Source organism: Narcine bancroftii, chromosome 7, assembly GCF_036971445.1.
Source record: "Narcine bancroftii isolate sNarBan1 chromosome 7, sNarBan1.hap1, whole genome shotgun sequence".
Lineage (NCBI taxonomy): Eukaryota > Metazoa > Chordata > Chondrichthyes > Torpediniformes > Narcinidae > Narcine > Narcine bancroftii.
In genome coordinates this window covers 28490917-28510527 of record NC_091475.1, presented here as the reverse complement: position 1 = coordinate 28510527, position 19611 = coordinate 28490917, and the positions used below count along the sequence as shown (strand labels likewise).

The window sequence follows — 19611 nt, the reverse complement described above, 5'->3', positions numbered from 1 at the left end:
TTTAAAGGAATTACATTTTAAAATTAGACATACAGCACAGTTTCAGGCTCCTTTGGCCCATGACCCCGTGCCACCCAATTACTCCCAACTAACCTACAACCTACGGGATGTTTTTTTGAACAGTGGAAGGAAACCGGAGTGCCCGGAGGAAACCCACACAGACAGGGAGAAAATCTACAAACTTCTTACAGGCAGCGAGGCATTCGAACCCTGGCCAATGGTGCTATAACAGCTACACTAACTGTGCCAACCCATCTCAAATTTACAATGGAAAAATGGATACAGTTATACTCACAGATACATTAGATGGAGGGGAGAAAAACAAACACCGTGGTTCAAGCTGGAAATGTTTCCATCCATAACTAGACCCGGCAGGAGTTAGCGGCAGTGATCTAACAACTTGAGAGCTAACCTGGGAGTTTCCATACCAACACTTTTATTTCACTGGTTTCAATCACAGAAGTGGAATAATCAGATATGTTCACTTCAAACAGAGAATTCATGGCATTTGAGTAGCTGCCTCCCACTGTGAGGGAAGAACTGATTCAATGACCTAGATCGGTGTCCGAAGCCTCCACCCCACTTTCCTGAGGGTTAGGGTTTGGATGAACTGTCCTGGGATCTCAGCTGTTAATGATAAGCAATTATGGCCAATGGACTAATTTATCTTTGCCTGGCACCAGCCTCACTTGATACCCTTGGATTACTTCCAAATGTGGATGAGGATCAATATTTAGACCAGACTGTCCAAGTGATGTAGAGAAGGATGAACAGGTAAACACCATGTCAATCTGGTGAAAAATAAAATGTTGGGGGAAATCAGAAATATAAGTTTCTCTCAGAATTTTAAAAAAAATCTACTTTTTAAAAAGAGATATCACTGAAATGACCCTCCATCTAGAATATGTTGTGTCAGAAATCATGTATCAGACGAAGTATTACACTTATATCTGACGATCGTATGTCTCTCCATGAAAGTAAAAACATGCTGGAGAAATTCAGCAGGTCAAACTGTGTACTTTATAAAGCAAAGATAAAGATACATAACCAATGTTTTGGGGTGAACTCTTCATCAGGGTAATGACATCACCATGTACTTTCTTTGCTACATAAAGTACATTGTTTGACCTGCTGAGTTTCTCCACCATTGTGTTTTTACTTCAACCATTGTGTCTGCAGAATTTGGTGTTTTACCTCTCTCCATGGAAGGCCCAAAATACATTGCAAAGGTGGGTGTAAGCAGGAAGCACCCATGATACACCAATGGATTCCTCTTGGAATCTATGTGGCAGTGTGAATCCCAGCAGGCTCCTCAGCTGACAAACTAGTAAAACTGGCACTAAGTTAACCCAGAACACATACAGCAGTGCCCTTCAAATAAATAGGTGAAGATGGGTGCTTGCAAAAAGAAAAGCAGAGGTGGGTCTTGAGGCTGGGAGACATTATCAAAGTTATCCTACAAGTACAATCAGCTGCCTGCAGTAATTCCTGCACTACTTTCTGTTAGGTTTCTAGATTGGGAGCTGGGCATCTAGCTTGTGGCTAGATCTCTGTTAAAGATCTACCTTACTTGTTAAATACAGATTACCATCAAATTAACTCACTTAGCTGAACCATTTGATGGTCATGGCTGAGAATATTTCTCTGAGGTTGGCTTGTAGCCTAGTTTCTGACAGAGTGCGGGGAGTTCTATATTTAAAGTGACTGAGGAATAGTTAATATCGACTGAAAAATAGCAACAATTTTGCATCCCAGCACTAATAGCTAACACCTGATGTCACAAATACCGTAGAATTCCTGTGCAGGATGATATTGTTTGTTGAATTATTTTCCACTGCAGTGATATTCTCCACTGTGTGCCTTGGAAGTTCTTTTGTTGAATTTGGTTTAAAACACTAAAATGCTGTTGATGTTAAACTAATGCTATAAAAGAGTAATGGCAGTGTTGTGAGCCATATACATGCAGTATTAATAATTTGTTGGAACTCCCTAAATACTGGAATTCAAAGTATTAAAAGGAGTGGGAGTAACACTTTCTGCACCAATGAGTAGATTTATCTTCAATTAATTCTCGAAACTGGCAGGCTCTCACATCTTCTCACTTCCAAATTTCCAGCTGCATCATCTTAATTGATGCAAAGCCAATGAATTATAGAGACAGTGGCAAATTATTACACTGAGAGAAGAAATTAGTGCTAACTCCCCTCACCAAATCAAATATTTCTAACAAAATGAGAATATTTGACCTGCTCTTACCCAACTTTCCAAATATCCACGTCAATGGAAACTGAATTTCAGAGGGAAGAGTTTAACAAACAGTTTTTAGTACTGAGAATAAACTCTTCCTCGTTCAATTCTTTCTCTGTTATATATTCACCAAATTTTGTCATCTCAAATCCTAGGGATTCAGGTTTGAGCTGATCTGCCGTAAAACTCTGATCATCTGATCTGGCTGGATCATGTCAAGTCCTTGTCAATTTCAGAAAAAATATCTGTAGTTTCCTTATGTTCCTCAAATACACTGTTGGTAGCCACCTTCCTTCAACACTGATTTCATAAAATTAAAAAAAAGACTGGCAAGATTTAGTAAGTTAAGCAAAAACATGGGAAGAGAGATGAAGTTGACATTTCTTGTCAATTGTACTTCAGTGAATCATTCTCTTTCCACTGACTTGCTGAATATTTCCAGTAGTTCTTGGTTTATTTCAGATTTCCAGCATTTGGAGTATTTCGAGTTCAGACACCCAGTTTTCCTTCACCTCTTGTCATCTCTGTTAGAACATTTGTTCAACACCAACCCTTGATTTAGACATACTTTTCTTCATATTGATTAAGCACTACAACTACTTTTCCAGAGTCCCAAGGTACTCTCCGGGCTGAATCCGACCACCCACATTCAGATATGGGAGAGAAAGAGAGATGGAAGGAAAAATCTTTTTACACAGTGCCTGGTTATGATTTGGAATTGAATGCCTGAAGAGGTGATCAAAATAAGGATTTTCACAAGGAATTTGGAGAGAAGCAGGAAATAAACCAACATGGGCTGAATACTTTTTCCTGTCTGGTGGTGATTTCATGCTTATCTCAGCGTCCCGCTGGGGTAACCTTTCCTTCTTATCCCGCTGTTCAGTTTAACCCGCACCTTATTTCCAGTTTCAACAATTACATTGGCTTCTCAGCGACTGAATCCTAATCCACACAACACTCTCACCCTTAGGCTCAACTATCTAAGGGCTTTTCTGATAAATCTATTCTCCATGAATTTTATCTTCACTAACACTTTGCTTTCTATATACTATTAATATCCACAATGGCATAGTTTCAATACTGATTTATTGGTTTACAGATACTTCTACTATGACTGCCAAGTCTGGACATTAAATTAACAATTCCACTAATATCTTGCCATTTATTTCACTGACATTTAGACACCATTAAGCCAGAGGGGCTTTAATGGAACTCAATGACCTAGGCATAAATATTAGCAGCAGGTTTTTTATTTGTTGATCATTTTTAACTACTTCCAGTTTTATCAGAGAGACCAGAATGAAGTTTTGTATATGCCGGTGTATAAGATGATGACACCCAGATTTCTCCTTAACATTTTGAGCTATATCCGCTGTATAAGAATACACCCCCTCCCCCCCACCCTCCACCAAGTCTGGCACTTACCACTCTCCACTGACCAGTGGAATGATGCTCTCATATTATTTCAATTACCCTGTAAAGGTTTTAATTTTATTAGCATATTTTAAAATAAACCACTATCAGCTCCTTGAACAGACAGCAATAGGACTGGACAGATAGAGCGCTGAGACTTCATTCATAACTAACAGGACATGCACAAGATTGGGCTCATTTATGTATGTCATTGGCTGATGCAGTAAACTTTAATGTTTTTTGCAATGCTATGGCATTGAGGAAATACCCAGACTGTGGTTTGCCCCACTGAACTGGTAATGTCCCTCAATGTGCATGCAATCTGAGAGGCTCCTGGAATTCAGGTGAATTCAAGTGAGCCATAAGTGCTGCGCAAGGTTTTTTGTAAATGTCACGTCCGCAACTAAGCTTCCTTTCTTTTCGCTGTTGGCATTTTTGTGGCAGTGAGCTGGGATGCCAGCATGAGGAAGGCAATAGAGTGCACCTAGGGGGTTTGAATGGGACATCTGAGTCTGAGTCAGAGGGATGGGGATAGGATATGGAGGGGGAGGGGGAGGTTGGCAGTGGTGTCGAGATTTCACTGTCAAGATTCGGTTTTGTACTCGGTGTGTAAGTTGACCCCTGATTTTGTGGTGACAGTTTTAAGTTTAGATCATCCTATTCGCCAGCATATTCAGTAGTTTAGGTGCATTGCTACCAATAGGCACTTTCAGGTGGCCAAAATACCCCGATGTAAAGCCACATATTTGACCTCTATGTGGCTGTCGGGAGGCCACCTGAAAGCGCAGGAGGTGCCTGTGAGGCACACTTGGTAACCCTCCTCCGGGAGGGATAATTGCCAGAGCACAGAGGTCTCCTTCGGCACCTGAATGCAGCCGCCTGAAAGTTGCTGCTTAGGGGGTGAGCACCTGACAGCCCCCCTCCCCGCTGCCCCTGCCCCTGCCCCCCAGCGCGGGACATCAGGGCAGGGGCAGTCGTCACGGGCTGTCAGCGCTGGGGTGGCCAAGCGGAATGCTAAGGCGGCCAGAGCGGGATGCTACGGTGGCCAGCGCGGGCAGAGCAGTGGGATCAGTGTGGGGACCAACACAGGGCTTTGGGGAGAGAGTGGAGCAGTGGGATCAGTGTGGAGATCAGTGTGAGGATCAACACAGGGCTGTGGGGAGAGAGCAGGGCAGTGGGATCAGTGTGGGGACAGACCACGTCAGCCACGCCAACCCTGACAGCCCAAAGGGACAGGAGCCGGAGTGCGCTCCGCGGTACCTCCCATGCGGCTGTCCCTTTCAGATGGCCAGCACTGCCCTTTCAGCGCTGCTACCTGAACGACCATTCCGCAGGTCTGAATCCGCTTCTGCAGGCGCATTCTTGATGAAGAATGTACCTGAAAGCGGCTAATCAAATGTCTTAACAAATTGACAAATATCTGCTTTGTTCTTCTTTCAAAGCAACTGTCCTTTACAGAATTAAACTACAAATATACTGTACACTTTCTGAAACTGGAATGAACTGTTTACATGCTTCAGGGCATTAATGTGTACTGCAGCCTGCTGGGTATTGTGTTACTTTGATGACGAGCATTTTAAAGGGTATAATATGAAATAATAATATTTGATTTCAGAATATTTGCATTTGGAACATTAATGTTTCCAATATCAACTTCTTCTTTCTCATAGCTTATCACCTCTCCAAATGACCAAAGCAACATGTATGAGCAGCAGAGAGATGAATATTTAGAACACGTCTGTGAAATGGCATTAAGAAAAATCTCAATTATCACCCTTTTTGGGCCTTTGAATAACAGTACGATTAAAGTTGATCATTATCAGCTGGGTCAGTATTCCATTTTTTCCTTCCCTTTGTAAAGTAACATCCAGCATTTCTTTCTTAATTTTGATTCATGGCTAAGACGTTTAGCATATTGAGCATTTTTGTACCGGTAATAGACTGCTGTGAGTGATGTGGAGTTTTGCCCTGTATTATGCTTGCCGCAGGTTTCTCCAAAAGAGAAAGCACCTCATAAGTGGAGCCACATTTACCCTTTGTTATTCCTGTCTGTGAGCCTACCCAGCTATAGTGAAGCTCCGCATTATGGCAGAACAGGAGAGCCCATGGTGTGTATCTTGTTTAACATAGCTACATATGTATGATACTTTTAATGAATGGATCAACTTCATGCTGGTATAAGGTCAGTGTATCTGGATATTGTTGGGATCACAGCTTTCTGGACCCCTGTTTTGGCTCTAATTGTATTATATCTGAAACTCATTACTCTGACTTGGATGGGCTTTGGTAAAGGCAAGGATGTCGGGCAGAGACAAGGAGAAAAACCTGAATGTGAATTGATATGAAAAAAGAAAATAGAAACAGAAAAATGGAGCAGGAGTAGGCCATTAGGCTCTTTGAGCCTGCTTCACCATTCAATTTGATCATGGCTATTCCTGCACTTCCCCAAACCCCTCCTTGCCTTTTGTGTTTAGAAATCAATTTCCTTCTCTAACATATTCAGCGACTTGGCCATGGCAAAGAATTCCATGTTCACCAGCACAACTAAACGTCTTATCCCATATCCTGAGACTGAGACCCTTGCTTCTGGATTCACAAAACAGAGAAACGTAGTCTAATCTGCCCAACCCTGTCAGAATTTAGTATATTTCAATTAAATCTCCTCTCATTTTTCAAAATTCTGATAGTTGGTCCCAATCTCTCATACAATAGTTCTGCCATCCTAGGAATCCATCAAGTGAACATCTACTGAATTCCCTGTGTGTCAAGTATATAATTTCTTAGGTGAACAAAAATGCACAGAATATTCCAGGTATGCCTGCATTCAAGTCCCGCATAGATGTACAAAGGCATCCATGCTTCTGTACTCAAAACTGTTTGCAATGAAGGCCAACATTACATTGGCCCTCTTAATGGTTATTTAATTGTCTGTTTGCTGTAAGTGTCAAGTGTCCACTCATATCTCTTTATACATTAACTTTTTCCCCTCTATTACCATTTAAATAGTATGATGCTTCTAAAGTAGACAACAAATTTATTCATATACTGTTGTTACCATTGTTTGCCATCATTTAACTTGCCTAAATTGCATTAAGCATCTTTGCATCCTCATCACGTCTCACCCAGTTTCACACTGTCAGCAAACTTCAAAATATTACATTCATTTCCCTCTCAAATCATTGATATGTGGTGAAAGCTGAGGCCCAGGTGTTACCATTTGCAGCCCCAAAAAAGACTCATTCATTCCCCATCACCAATGTCTATTTTATGCCATATTATCAACCTCCCATTCCTTCTGCTTCAGTTTTTCAGAATAACCTCCAATGAGGATTTTATCAAAAACCTGAAAATTAAATATGCCACATTTTCTGGTTCTCCCTTTTCCTTTCTACCATTTATAACCCCAAAATGTTCCAACTGGTTTGTCAAAATGTTCTGGGAAAGATGTCAGTAATTACCTGAAAAGAAAAAAAAATACATGATATAGCCTTTAGCTTGTTTTGTCTTTATCAAAACTAAACATTACAGGATAGAAGAAAATGAAAGTAAAGGCAAGGATAAGAGAGCTTACCCAGCAGAGCTTTTGATCAAAATTGTCAAGGTACATTTTAAACTCAACAATCCAGTAACTAGGACTCTGCAAACTAGCTGGATTTTAGATCAGAACAATGGGATGAAATCTTTTTCCAAAGTGTTTTCAAGTGTTTGGTTTCTCAGCACAAATTAATGCAGCTCTTGTGAAAGCAAGTGTATTGCTCTGCAAGGTACAGTTCTTATTCCAGCAAACACACTTAAATCTAAAGAGGTTAAATTATCAGTGACAATAATATTCCCTGACATAATAGCAGGTATTCTATTACCCAGTCAACAATGGTGTACTTCCAAAGTGTATGAAATGCTATTAAGATAGATATTGCTGAAAATGTTCCAGAATACCTGTAAGACTCTCTTGTTCAGTGAGTAGTTTATTCATATCAGTATTCTGTAATAAATGTTACCGATTTCTTTCATGTGGGGTGTAGTTTGCATATTTGTAAAGATATTAACTATGTCCTTTTTCCTTTTAAAATATTTTTATTGAGTTTAACATAAACTTACTGAGAAAATTTTAAGGAAAACACATATCATATTCATATAAGAACAAAAAAATGGTGGAACTACATTAGTCAGTTCCTTAATCCGCATGAGAAACAAGTTATTGAATTAATCTATGATAACCATGTTAAACCCATATTTGCCAAATTAATCCAAATAAAAAATTGATAAAAATAAAAGGAAAGAAACAGAAAAAAATCCGAGAAACTAGATCTAACCTACCCCCTCCTCTAATCAAGGTAACCTTTGAAAAGAAAAGGGAAATTATGGATCAGATAGTGACCTCCAGACATCAAACAGATAATTTCTGGAACATGCAAAATCCTTCCAGTAATGATAATATTCTATGAAAGGGCCCCACATCTTTATAAATTGAAACTTTCTACCTTTAATGTTGTATCTAATTTTCTCTAAACTTAAATAGGACATACTGTGTGGGAGTAGGTGAAAAGCCATCTTTCCATTTCAATAAAATTGCTTATCTGGCTATCAGTGTGGTAAAGGCTAAAACTTTCTCCTGAGTTGCAGACAGAGGTTAATCTGGCTTATGTGAAAAAACAAACAAAGTAATTAACAGACAAGGTTCTATTTTGATCTTAAAAGTCGTTGATAAAGTTTGGAAAATGTTTTTGCAAAATATCTCTAAATTTGGACACTCCCAAAAATATGGATCAGTGAAGCTTCAAAAATTTTACACATTTCACAGTGGATCAATATCTGTATGAAAATGAGAAAAATTAAGTTTGGACATATGTGTTCTGTGTACCACCTTAACTTGTCTTGCACAAAATGAGGAATCATTAATCAAACTGAGAGTAGAGTAACAATCTTCATCTGAAAATGTTAAGTTCAAATCTCGTTCCCAATCATTCTTAATCCCAGCCATGGAGGCTGATCTTAAATTCAATAAATGATTATAAATATATGATATCATTACACTGAAAAAATGTTAGTTAAAAATGAATCAAGAATATTAATTTTTGAGATTCGAGGAAAATCAGAAAGCTCGGACTGAACAAAATGTCTAATTTATAAATATCTATAAAAATGTCTGTTACAAAGATCAAATTTGGCTGATAATTGTTCAAAAGAGGCAAAGTTATCATGAATAAAAAGATCCTTATAACTTTAGATAACTATTCTATGCCATTTCTTGAAACCTACATCTAGCAAAGACTACTGAAAAAGACAATTACCTATAATGGGACTAGCAAGAGGAATATCTATTAAACCCAAAGAATTTTTGAAATTAAACCCATATTCTCAACCTATTTCTCACGAATGGATTATCTATCAATTTAGAAAAGGAAAATAGTTTAAAAAATCCTAAATTTGCCAACATCGATTTTTTTTTTGGGAAAACTTCATTTCCATTTCTACCCAAAAGGGGCGATTCACTAATTTATTCAAATATAATAATAAAAGTAAATTACGTATGTTAATCACCCAATATTAAAATCTAAAATCTGGAAGTGATAATCCTCCATTCGTTTTAGCCTTTTGAAGATGGTTGTTTTCCCTGCCATGTGAAAGTAGAAATAACTGAATCTAATGAGCTAAAAAAAATTAAGAATAAAAATAAGCAAAGCTTGAAAAAGATACAGAAATTTAGGCAAAATGTTGGAATTGATCTTTTACTATTTTAAACGGGAAATTAGAATAGCTTGCAAAAGATCCTTTTAAATTCACTCATATGTAAATTTAATTTATAACCCGAAAACTGGCTAAACAAAGTTAATATATTTGATATAGAAACCTCAGATTTGAAATAAACAATCTGCACAAAGAGATACTTTATGTTCAATGCCACATCTAGTTATACCTTTGAATTTTCTGCACTGTCGGAGAGCAACAGCTAATTAACTATGTCAATATGTTTTATTATCAAGACAATGAGAAGCCAGTGAAAGATATAAGGTCTAGTGAATTGGATCAGCATTTCATCTCTGAACTGCGCAAGGAATATGGGTTATCTGAGAATGAGTTCTTCATGGTACTAACTGATTTAGATATGAAAGTCAAGGTAAGACAAACTTATTCTTTTTACGGGCTCACTTTTTCAATTTTACTCACCTTTTCACTTCAGTTTAAACACATATTGATCATAACAAAATATTTAGATTATCCAGATATTTAAATTATCCACTGAGGTCCAGAGAATGCTGTTTGGTCAGGTTGTACTTGTGCAATCAGATGACAATAACCTTGACTTGACTGTGCTTTGAGATTTGTCTTTTGCCATGCTGTAATATCAGGACAGCCTGCTGGATCTTATCAGCAGTCCAATTTACTGCGAGGAGCTTCAACCGTGCTTGATATAGCTCTCACCTTTCGTCTCAGTCCATCTTAATTATGATCAGGATCAAAAATGTACTTTCCGTCAATAAAATTGGGAGTGTCCTTCAATCATAAATCTTTTAATAGAATCACAGAACTAACAACTTTGAAAATGTTCAATGCCTTGCTATTTATGGAGAAAATTAACCATTATCTGTTTCTGCTGATGAGGAATTTCACTACCTAGGTACCTGGGCTAATTGCCCCTATTCTCACAGGTCTAGTAGTATGAAGCAAATGTAGCCCTGCTGCTACTACTCCAAGCAAGATCATATAACTTAACATAGAAGTCACACCCTTCTAATAAGTTTGAAGAAAATAACCCACATTGAGCATCATTATACATGGCCAATGGATACAGTAGAATGACCACTGTTCACCCATGTGGCTATGAAGAAAGGTCAAGAAAGGGTGGCATGGTTAGTGCAGGGGTCAGCGCAATGCTGTTACAGCTCCAGCAACTCGGGTTCGTATCTGGCACTGTCCTTAAAGAGTTTGTACGTTGGCCTGCGTTGGCTTTCCCTGGGTCCTCTGGTTTCCTCCCACCCTCCAAAACATAAGGGTTTATAAGTTAAATTGAGTGTAATTGGGCAGCATGGGTTTAAATGGCTGGAATCAGCTTCTTCTGTGCTGTGAATAAAATGTAAAACTTAAATTTAAAAAATGTAAATGTAGCAAAAGGTTAACACACTAGATTTCACTTGACTCCAGAATGTTTTGCTTATCTCTCTAAGGACCCAAAAAGAAACAATAAAAGAGTTAGCACTCAACTAACTCTCCACATGGAATTTTAACTTGTACCCTGAAACACATGCAGCCTACTCCCATGGAGATTCCTGAAGCCCAGTCCAAAATCTGCCACAACATAGTTCCCTAATTCCCAAAAATCTGCTACAAATTTTCTAGAAAGAGTTCAAAATACAAGCAGTTAATCCATCAGGTCTGTGTAATTGACAATGATTATAATCTCTTCTCTCAGTGCTTCATCCACAGTGCTGGTGCTTTGGATGAAACTTCTAAATCTTTGGCTTAAATATTGCTGTGCTGGGTTTAGTGGGAGTCTTTGTACTGGTTTGTAAGATGGCTGTGCCATTGACCCTATGTGGGTGATTGGTTCAATATCTTCTCTGACACACCTTGTGTCTCTTGGATACTGGATTGCAGTGCTGTCACGAAAGTGACTCGCTGGAGAAAAGGTTATTGCTTTTTCCTCAGCAGTAGCTAGATCTGCAGGATTGCACAGAAACCTGAGGAGCCTTGCCTGATCCCTCATAAAACCCAGCAAGTGAGGCTGGGCGAACCACTACTTGAAAAATAAAAGTGAAAGCTTCTTTGATTGGAGTTTGAATATCCACAGACCTTCCTCAATAAACCAAAATGGGTAGGAGGCCTCAGTGAAGGAAGACCCACTCCTGCTGCCTCGGATAGCTTCACTCAATGTGCAGTGGTGAAAGGCTTTACTAAACTAACGTACAGATGTAGCTGCTGTCTTTCTCCAGAGAGTACTTTGGATAAATTCAAGCAATAATCATGGACCAATCTTCACATTTCCTTTTAATGAAGTCTGAATTAGAACTAACATAACTGAAGCAAAGCTAAACTGGCCCTCTGTACTATGGTTGTTTTCAATTAACAATTATGTTCAAAATGCATTATAGCTCACTTAACATCTTCTCTGAATCCTTTGGGTTGAGCGCGGCTTAGCGAGGGAATTTTATTTTAATTTAAATTTTGATTTACGGCCTAGCAGACGTCGATTCCGTCCTGCCTAATTACATCCAAATTGGCCTGCAACCCCATACATTTTGGAAGGTGGGAGAAAACCGGAGCACCCAGAGAAAACTCATGCAGACACAAGGAGAAAATACAAACTCCTTACAGATAGCGCCGTATTCGAACCAGGTCGCTGGCACTGTAATAGCATTGCGCTAACCCCTACACTAACCATGCTGCCCAAGGTTATATTAGAGCATTTCTTAAGTCGCACAGCAACAACAATAAAGCCCAAAAATGATTTCATGACAGATTCCAGCATTCAATGTGTATGAGGAACAAAGAGGGCCACTCGTTTAGTAATTCAAACCAGATTTTAAGATTCAAAACACTTTAGGGATATGGAATTACAAGAGGATTGTAAGAGAAAGGATGGTACACAATGTTAAATAGCAGAGTAGGGTCAGAGTTATTTCTTACATTCTTGAGACCTCTCCAAAATCTGTTATGGGTGTGAAATTTCTTGAACGTTCATCCAAATTGGTAAATAACTTTTGTTATTAACCAGTTTGTTCTGTAATCAAGGTACTACAAGTTTATGGAGTGTACAATGATAAATGAGTGCATGTCAAGGGAAGCTAAAAATATCTATCCATTCTGCAGCTATGATTTTGTCAATATTTTGACAAATAGGTCTTGACCAATACTTTTTGATGAGATTATTGGTTTGAAACATTCAGTCTAGTTTACTCCATAAAGCTGCCTGATCTGCTGAATATTTGGGCCATGTTCTTCATTGAAATATTAATAAAAGCAGGGCGATGGATGGAAGTGCTTGTTTTGAGTTTGGTTTTGGAATAAGTCCAGAAAAAAAAAAGGAAACAAGTTACGAATGCTGTGTGGGTAACTGAAAGTATTTTTCAGTCATTTTGGGGCTTTCTTGGGGAGAAATTTCCCAGAGATTTTGCTGAAATTAATGTTCAATTCTCATTTTGCCTCCTTGAGGAATCATCGAAAATTAATAGTTGAAATTAGTATTTCACAAGAGTGCATTATCTGGTTGGCAGAGTGTAGTTGAAAAATCTGATTTTACTTCTGGTGCTTTATAATAATTTTCAAAATTTCAGTGTGACCGAAGTTTGAAATAAATATCCCAACTTTGCAGGTGCATGAAACAAGTGATGTAGCTTGTATGAATAAGATAGGAATAAAGATTTAACATGTCATGAGGAAACTGGGCTGCCTGCAATAGGAAATTGTCGAGTAGCTTTACCAAGAAGTCTTCCTCAAATTGGCAATAACTTAAGCATTTATTACCAGCTTTCTAGATGTTGTAGATGGCATTCACCCTATCACTTGTGACCTGGCAGGCTTATTGGACCACTCTTTAGAGGAGATTTTAGTGTAAAATATGAAGCAATTTTTCTGCCTCATTTCATTAAGAATGCCTTCAAAGAGCTTCTATGAATCTGGCCATGTATGAGCAAGGATTTTCCATTTCAAGTGCACTTAGCAGCTGTAATTCCTTTCCCTTACATAGTACTTGAGAATGCAGTATTTTTAAAAGTTTCCATAAGTTTTTTAGATTCTTCATCCTGTTCATGTATGGATGATCTCCCAGGCAGGATTGTACTTAGATTCCACATTCCAGTGTTCCTGATTAGATACTAGACCAGCCATTCTCAACCTTTTTTCAGATATGGCTCCCTTAGGACTCTGCTCAAAGTTTATGGTCCCCCTTTACTGTGGAGCAGTCAAGTTTTGGTTTCTTCTCTCCAACTGACTGCATAAAAACATTAAAAATACTTATGTTACACGTGGTGAAAAGGAAATAAGGCTTTGACTTAAATATGCAGTGGCCCCGGGGCAGGGGTGGGAGAGGTGTGTAGGGCCCCGTTGTAAATGGCTGTACTAGAATATTAGCAATTTCTCAAAATTAAAAATGTAGAAAATCTGACCTTAGAAAAGGGGAAATCCTTGAAACACTCAGCCGGGCAGGCAGCAGCTAGAGAAAGAGAAACAATTAGGATCGTTCAAAGACAGTCAGACAGTTGGAAGATTTCCTTTATATCATTCTCTGTTAATTGACAGATTAATCTAGGGTTAGATAGATATGAATAAAAGTTTATTCATTACAGTTGGCCAGTGGTGGAAATAATTTGGAATTCGATCTGTCTGTGGCCTTGACCTTTCCAACCCTATAACCTTGCCCAGTCCTTCAACTGTGCAAAATGCTCTCTTCTTTCAGCTCCAGCTTTTAGTTCCCTCTCCATTCCCTTTGCCTCTTAAACAATGGCATCCCTCGAGCCATCCAAGTTAAAATTCAGGATTTTCCTTTCTCCACCAGTCCATCTTTTGCTTCTTTTTAGTTATCCTTCCATTAGTCCTTTTCTTTGATTTGGTCAGCGATTGTAAAACGGGTTGAGATTGTGCTAAATGCATCAAATAAGTGTGTATTATTGTAAAGTTGATGTGATGAGTGTTTCACTGAATTGAATCTACACATGAACATTGAATGTTATTAGATCTAGTTGTACTAGGAAATGAATCCTTCATGTAAAGGCAGAAAATATAATTATTTATATCTGTATTGACAGCAACACTATGAAGTACCAATTTCAATGCAAGCTGTCTTTGATTTGATTGACTCCTTTACAACAAGGATCAAAGAGATGGAGAAACAGAAGAAGGAAGGACTACAATGCAAGAAGGAAGATAAGCCAAGATCACTAGAAAATTTCTTGTCCAGGTGTGTAGTCTCAAAATGAAAGTGTAATAAAAGTGAGTGATTTATTTCTGTTCCCATTTTAAAGCAGATTTACATCATCAATTTATCTCTTGATATTGTCATTACTGACACTTTTAAATAACCATAGTTGAAGTGTGAGACATTGAATTTGACATAACCATATAACCATTTACGGACATCTTAATTGAAAATTAATAAGAGCAAGATCCCAAACACACAGCAAATCTCTCTTTTTCTAAAATAAAACCCTTCAGCCACTAATTCCATCTATGGAAATATAACTAACTATTGTGCAGTGTGTATGGAATTATGAAATATCAACAGAAATGCTGGAAGTAGTCAACAGTTCAGGTGACCTGAAAATGTTAAGTCTGTGTCTCTACACATTTGCTATTTGATCTGCTGAACATTTCCAGCTTTTTCGTTTGTTATTTCAAATTTATGCATCTACTGTCTTTCACACCTAGAAAGAATTATATTCTGGAATCAATCCTCAACAAAATACCTGAAAGCTGTTTTTTATTGTATTTTCTCCCTACTGCACCATTGTGTCCATCATGTCATGGTTTGATGTGTCAGGCTTTCTGTGGGAGACCACATACATTCCTCAAGCCTCTTGTGATATAATTTGATGTGTAAAGTTCTCAGAAGTTAGCTCCTTCCGATACCTGTGGCACTTAGCTTTTTATGACAATATTCTAAATTTTAAAAAGACATAATTTTTTTCCAGATATTTTACTCACTAAATTACAGAGGTGAAATTCAGAGATCAAGCCCACCAGAAGTCCAAATCATTAAGGATTAACAAAGATTAAAATACACATTGTTGGATCACGTATTGCTAAGTTTAAACTGAAGACAAATATACATGATTAAAACTAAATTTGATTAAGATCTTCAGAAACAAAATATCTCTTTATTACTAACACAGACGCACATTGGCTTAAGGTGAGAGGGGAATTATTTATAGGAGATCTGAGAAGAAAGTCTCACATCGAAAGTGCTGGGTATGGAATATGCTAACAAATGAGGAGGTAGAGGAACATACATTCACTACGCATTTGGTCAGGTACATGGATAGGAAGTACGATACTGTAAATAGAGGGATATGGACCAAATGTAAGAAAATGGGATTAGATTCCTGACAAAGGGCTCAGGTCCAAGATGTTGGTTACCCTTTATTTCCTATGGATGCTGGCTGGCCTGCTGAGTTTCTCCAGCACATTGTATATTGTTGGAGTAGTGAGAACCATCTTGTTCGGCATGGATATGTAAACTCAAAGGGTCTGTTTCCATGCTATATGACTCTGTGATTATATGACTCAGATCAGTCTTCAAAAAAAATAATCAGACTGGCTTAAATCTTCTTCCATGATTTGTCCTATTTTAGTAGCTGACAAAGGGCACAATAGCCATTGATATGTGAACTTATCTTTCTGTCTGGTGTTTATTCTATGAATGCCATTCTTATAATCTCATGTTTCTCAGAAAATAAAGTAGTTGGTGGAGATAATTAAGCAATTGGCTAATCTATTTTTAATTAAGCAATCCTTCTGCTTTTTGATGGTGCAAGGTACTGAGTTACCTTAGGGCCTCTGCACACCATCTGCCTGTGAGCCAAGAACAGAGAAATAGCAGAAGTGTTTTCATTTGGTTTTTCTCCCCTCAGATTCCGTTGGAGGCGACGTTTATTTATTATTTCTACCCCAACCGATGAAGAATGGGCTTATCAACATCAGCTTTATGCTTTAAATTCACAAGCTTGCAACCTAGGTAAGATTCAGCATTCCTGCCAATCAGATTTCAGATTTCCTGTCAGAGTACATACATGACATCACATACTACCCTGAAATTCCTTTTTCCTGTGGGTGCAGCAGAATTACCACTAATTGGTAGCGCCAAAAAAATCAACTGTACACAGTGTAAACATGCAAACAAATAGAAGAACTGTAAACAGAAAACAAAATAGATCACATGCCTCACACAGAGGAATACCATTTAATACAATGCAGTCAACCTTCTAAGATTTTTGCTGGTCTAACTATGATTCATTTTAGTAAGAACAAAACAAAACAATTACAATTAATCTTATTGCCTGAATCATTCAAAAATAAAATATGTAAAAATGATCAATTCCCAAAGCAGTGTTCAGTAGGAGATAATCTGTCAGATGCTATGCAGTTGATTCTACAGATCATTCTGCATTGGAGTTCAAAAGAGTTTAGTGAACAGCAATTACTAGTTATTCCTATTTTCAGGAAATGTCTTTTGTTTATTTGTTCCTTGTGAAGAACCATTTTCAGTGGGTCCTCAAGAGGCCAAACAGTTACAGGAAATAATAATCTCCATCCAATCAGAATCGCAAAATATGTAGCATTGGAACAGACCTTTCAGGCCAAATGGTATCTACAGTGTTGTCATTCCACATGACCCTTAACTCACCATTCATCTTCTAACATTGAAAACCTAGACTTTAACTTGCTGAAATGTCTCATGCACTGCCAGACTGAGACCACCCATAAATTGGAGGAACAACACCTCATCTTCTGACTCCAACTGGATGACATTAAAATCAACATCTCTGGCTTTTGTTAACTCCCCGTCCCCGTCTCTCCATTCCCAGTCTTCTTTCACACAGACAAATTCTACCTAGTGCCTTATCACATCCAATTAACACCTTTTGTTGGACTGGATTGCTCCCCCATTGTTTGAATTCTTCGACTTTCTGAGACATCCTGCTTCTGCCTTTTCTGAATTTTTCCTTGAAGAAGGACTCAGGCCCGAAATGTCAGCAAAATATCTTTGTCTCCTATAGACGTTGAAAAGACCAGCTGAGTTCCTCCAGCATTTTGGTATGTTTACTGCAATTACAGCATCTGTAGACTTTCGTCTTTCACTCATGCTCAGTAATCATCTGGCCTAATATAATTAAGACCTGAGGCCCAGTATTGGATTTATCCCCACACCCAGCTCCCATCAGGAGACAGCTGTCAAACCGTTTCTGGAACACCGAGTTCAGTTGAGAATTAAATATGCACCTCCTGTCCAGTTGAGGAGGTATTGTGTTGATCTTTTAATGAGCAGGCAGTTATATCCTGACTCAACCTGCTTAATTTTGGAAATATGAGATGTGGTATTCCAATTTGGATTTGAAACAGGATTTTATTCATGTGTTCAAATCAATGCATGCATTTAATTTATTTTTCTTACTTTGTTTAACTTATTGGGTCATTTGAAACTAATGAACATAAAATGGAACAAGAAATTTAGAAAAACAAAACACCATGGCCTCAAATTTCTTTTTTAGAATTTATCTAATTAATTCTGATCTGCATTTTATTCCTTAAGATTAACTTGAGAATAAATCTTTTTTTTTTAAAAGGTTTACGGCATTTGGTTGTTCTGAAGTTGAAGGGTGTGGCTACTGATGTTGGCGGGGTTTTGGAGCTCTATCCTATTAATGGTAAGATTACTTTCATTAAAGTATGGATAAATTCAACAATATTTATGCAGTTGTTTGAGCTGAAACTCATCTGGCTATGACAGCCAACTTGTTCCAATATAAACATCCTGCTATTTTTTAAGTAAATAATGATTATGCCCAGAGGGGCAACTTAAGAAGAGGGGCTTTGCAATTTTACATGATCACATTTCAACTCATGGCTAGCTTTTAGTCAGTGCTATTTTCTTGCTGCAAGGGAGGCAGTTTTTAAACATTTTATTCTTGTCGCATAAATAACTTGACTGAAAAGTTATGATTCTGTTTAATTAATTACTTCCTCCATCCTTGATTGCAAATATGAGGGTGTAGAGGGGTGGGATAACTTGATGCTATTATCCATTAGCGTTTTCTTTCTGACCCTGGAAAAATTATCATAGGTTGTCATCAGTATTACATCAAAATTCATTTTTATGTGTGAAATGATTCCTTCTCTTTTGCAGCAGGTTTTTATTCAAGAAAACACATGTTTAAACTATCCCTTTGAAGGCATTGTTTTCATTTAAGGATTAATGTCATTGAACAGTTAAGAGAATTTGTGCTGAATTTTCATCGTTTGGCAGGGAGTTTTCTCTTTAAGCCCCTGGTTGCCGTGCAACACTCAGTGACATAGAAGCTATGACTGGTTCATAAATAAACACCATCTCAATTCAATTCATAACTATCTTCTTTAAGAACTGTCAGGTTATCATAAAAATGTCATGAGAATTAGTTTATGCTTCTGCGTTGCCAACATAAACTTGCAATCTAAACATTTGAAAAAACTTGTACTTTAAAATTCTTACATAATCCAAGGTAAAGTACTGGATGATAATTATTTTCCGATTGAGAAATTTGCCTTTCTTTTGTGAATATGATAAGTCTAGATGATATCTGTTGGGTGAGGGCATTGAGGACAAACATCAGGAAGTTATGTTGCAGCTCTACCAAACTTCAGTTCAGCCACTTTTGGAGAATTGTATGCAGTTTTGGTTGCCCTATTGCAGAAAGGACATGGGGCTTTGGAAAAGGTGCTGAAGAGGTTCACCAGGATGCTGCTGGAAACAGCATAAAGAGAGGTTGGACAAACCTGGATTATTTTCTCTGGAGCATCAGAGGATATGGGGTGACGTGATAGAAGTGTATAAAACTACAAGAGGCACAGATAGGGCAGATAGTCACTCTTTATCTCAGAATACTAATATATTCAAATAATAGAGGGCAAAGATTTAAGGTGAGAAGGGAAAGGTTTAAATGAGATTTACAAAGCAAGTTTATATTTTACACAGAGAGTGGTTGGGGAAGTAGTGGAAGCAGATATGTTAGGAGACGATTAGAGGGATTTAAACAGGCACATGAACAGGCAGGAAATGGAGGGTTGTAGACCATGTGTCAGCACATGGGAATTAATTTAAAATGGAATCATGGTTGGTCCTGAAATTGTGGCCCAAAGGGCCTGTCCCTTTGATGTAATATTGTATGGTCTAAGAGGATTCTTGTAGGTTATTATTTCTATATACTAGCATTATTTTTGGGCTATTGTGGATATGTTGCAGAAGATGAGAAACATTTGTATGAG

General features: G+C 37.9%; 2 protein-coding genes across 3 annotated transcripts in view; one reads left to right on the top strand and one right to left on the bottom strand.

The window, feature by feature from the left end:
• slc35a5 (solute carrier family 35 member A5) overlaps positions 1 to 19611 on the bottom strand; it is a 72261-nt gene that overhangs the window by 1156 nt on the left and 51494 nt on the right. The window contains exons 9-10 of one of the 2 annotated variants that reach the window (XR_011341656.1): positions 13764 to 13810; positions 12083 to 13588 (exon numbers count right to left, since the gene is read on the bottom strand). The gene's annotated coding sequence lies outside the window, so the exon portion shown is untranslated. Of the gene's footprint in view, positions 1 to 12082; positions 13589 to 13763; positions 13811 to 19611 lie in introns of those variants that run through there. The other variant, XR_011341655.1, reaches the window with a different exon arrangement.
• Positions 1 to 19611, top strand: part of ccdc80 (coiled-coil domain containing 80) — a 28955-nt gene that overhangs the window by 3833 nt on the left and 5511 nt on the right. The window contains exons 2-6 of the mRNA XM_069889283.1: positions 5331 to 5487; positions 9645 to 9778; positions 14403 to 14554; positions 16224 to 16327; positions 17937 to 18017. Coding sequence (XP_069745384.1) covers positions 5331 to 5487; positions 9645 to 9778; positions 14403 to 14554; positions 16224 to 16327; positions 17937 to 18017 — 628 coding nt within the window. The remainder of the gene's footprint in view (positions 1 to 5330; positions 5488 to 9644; positions 9779 to 14402; positions 14555 to 16223; positions 16328 to 17936; positions 18018 to 19611) is intronic.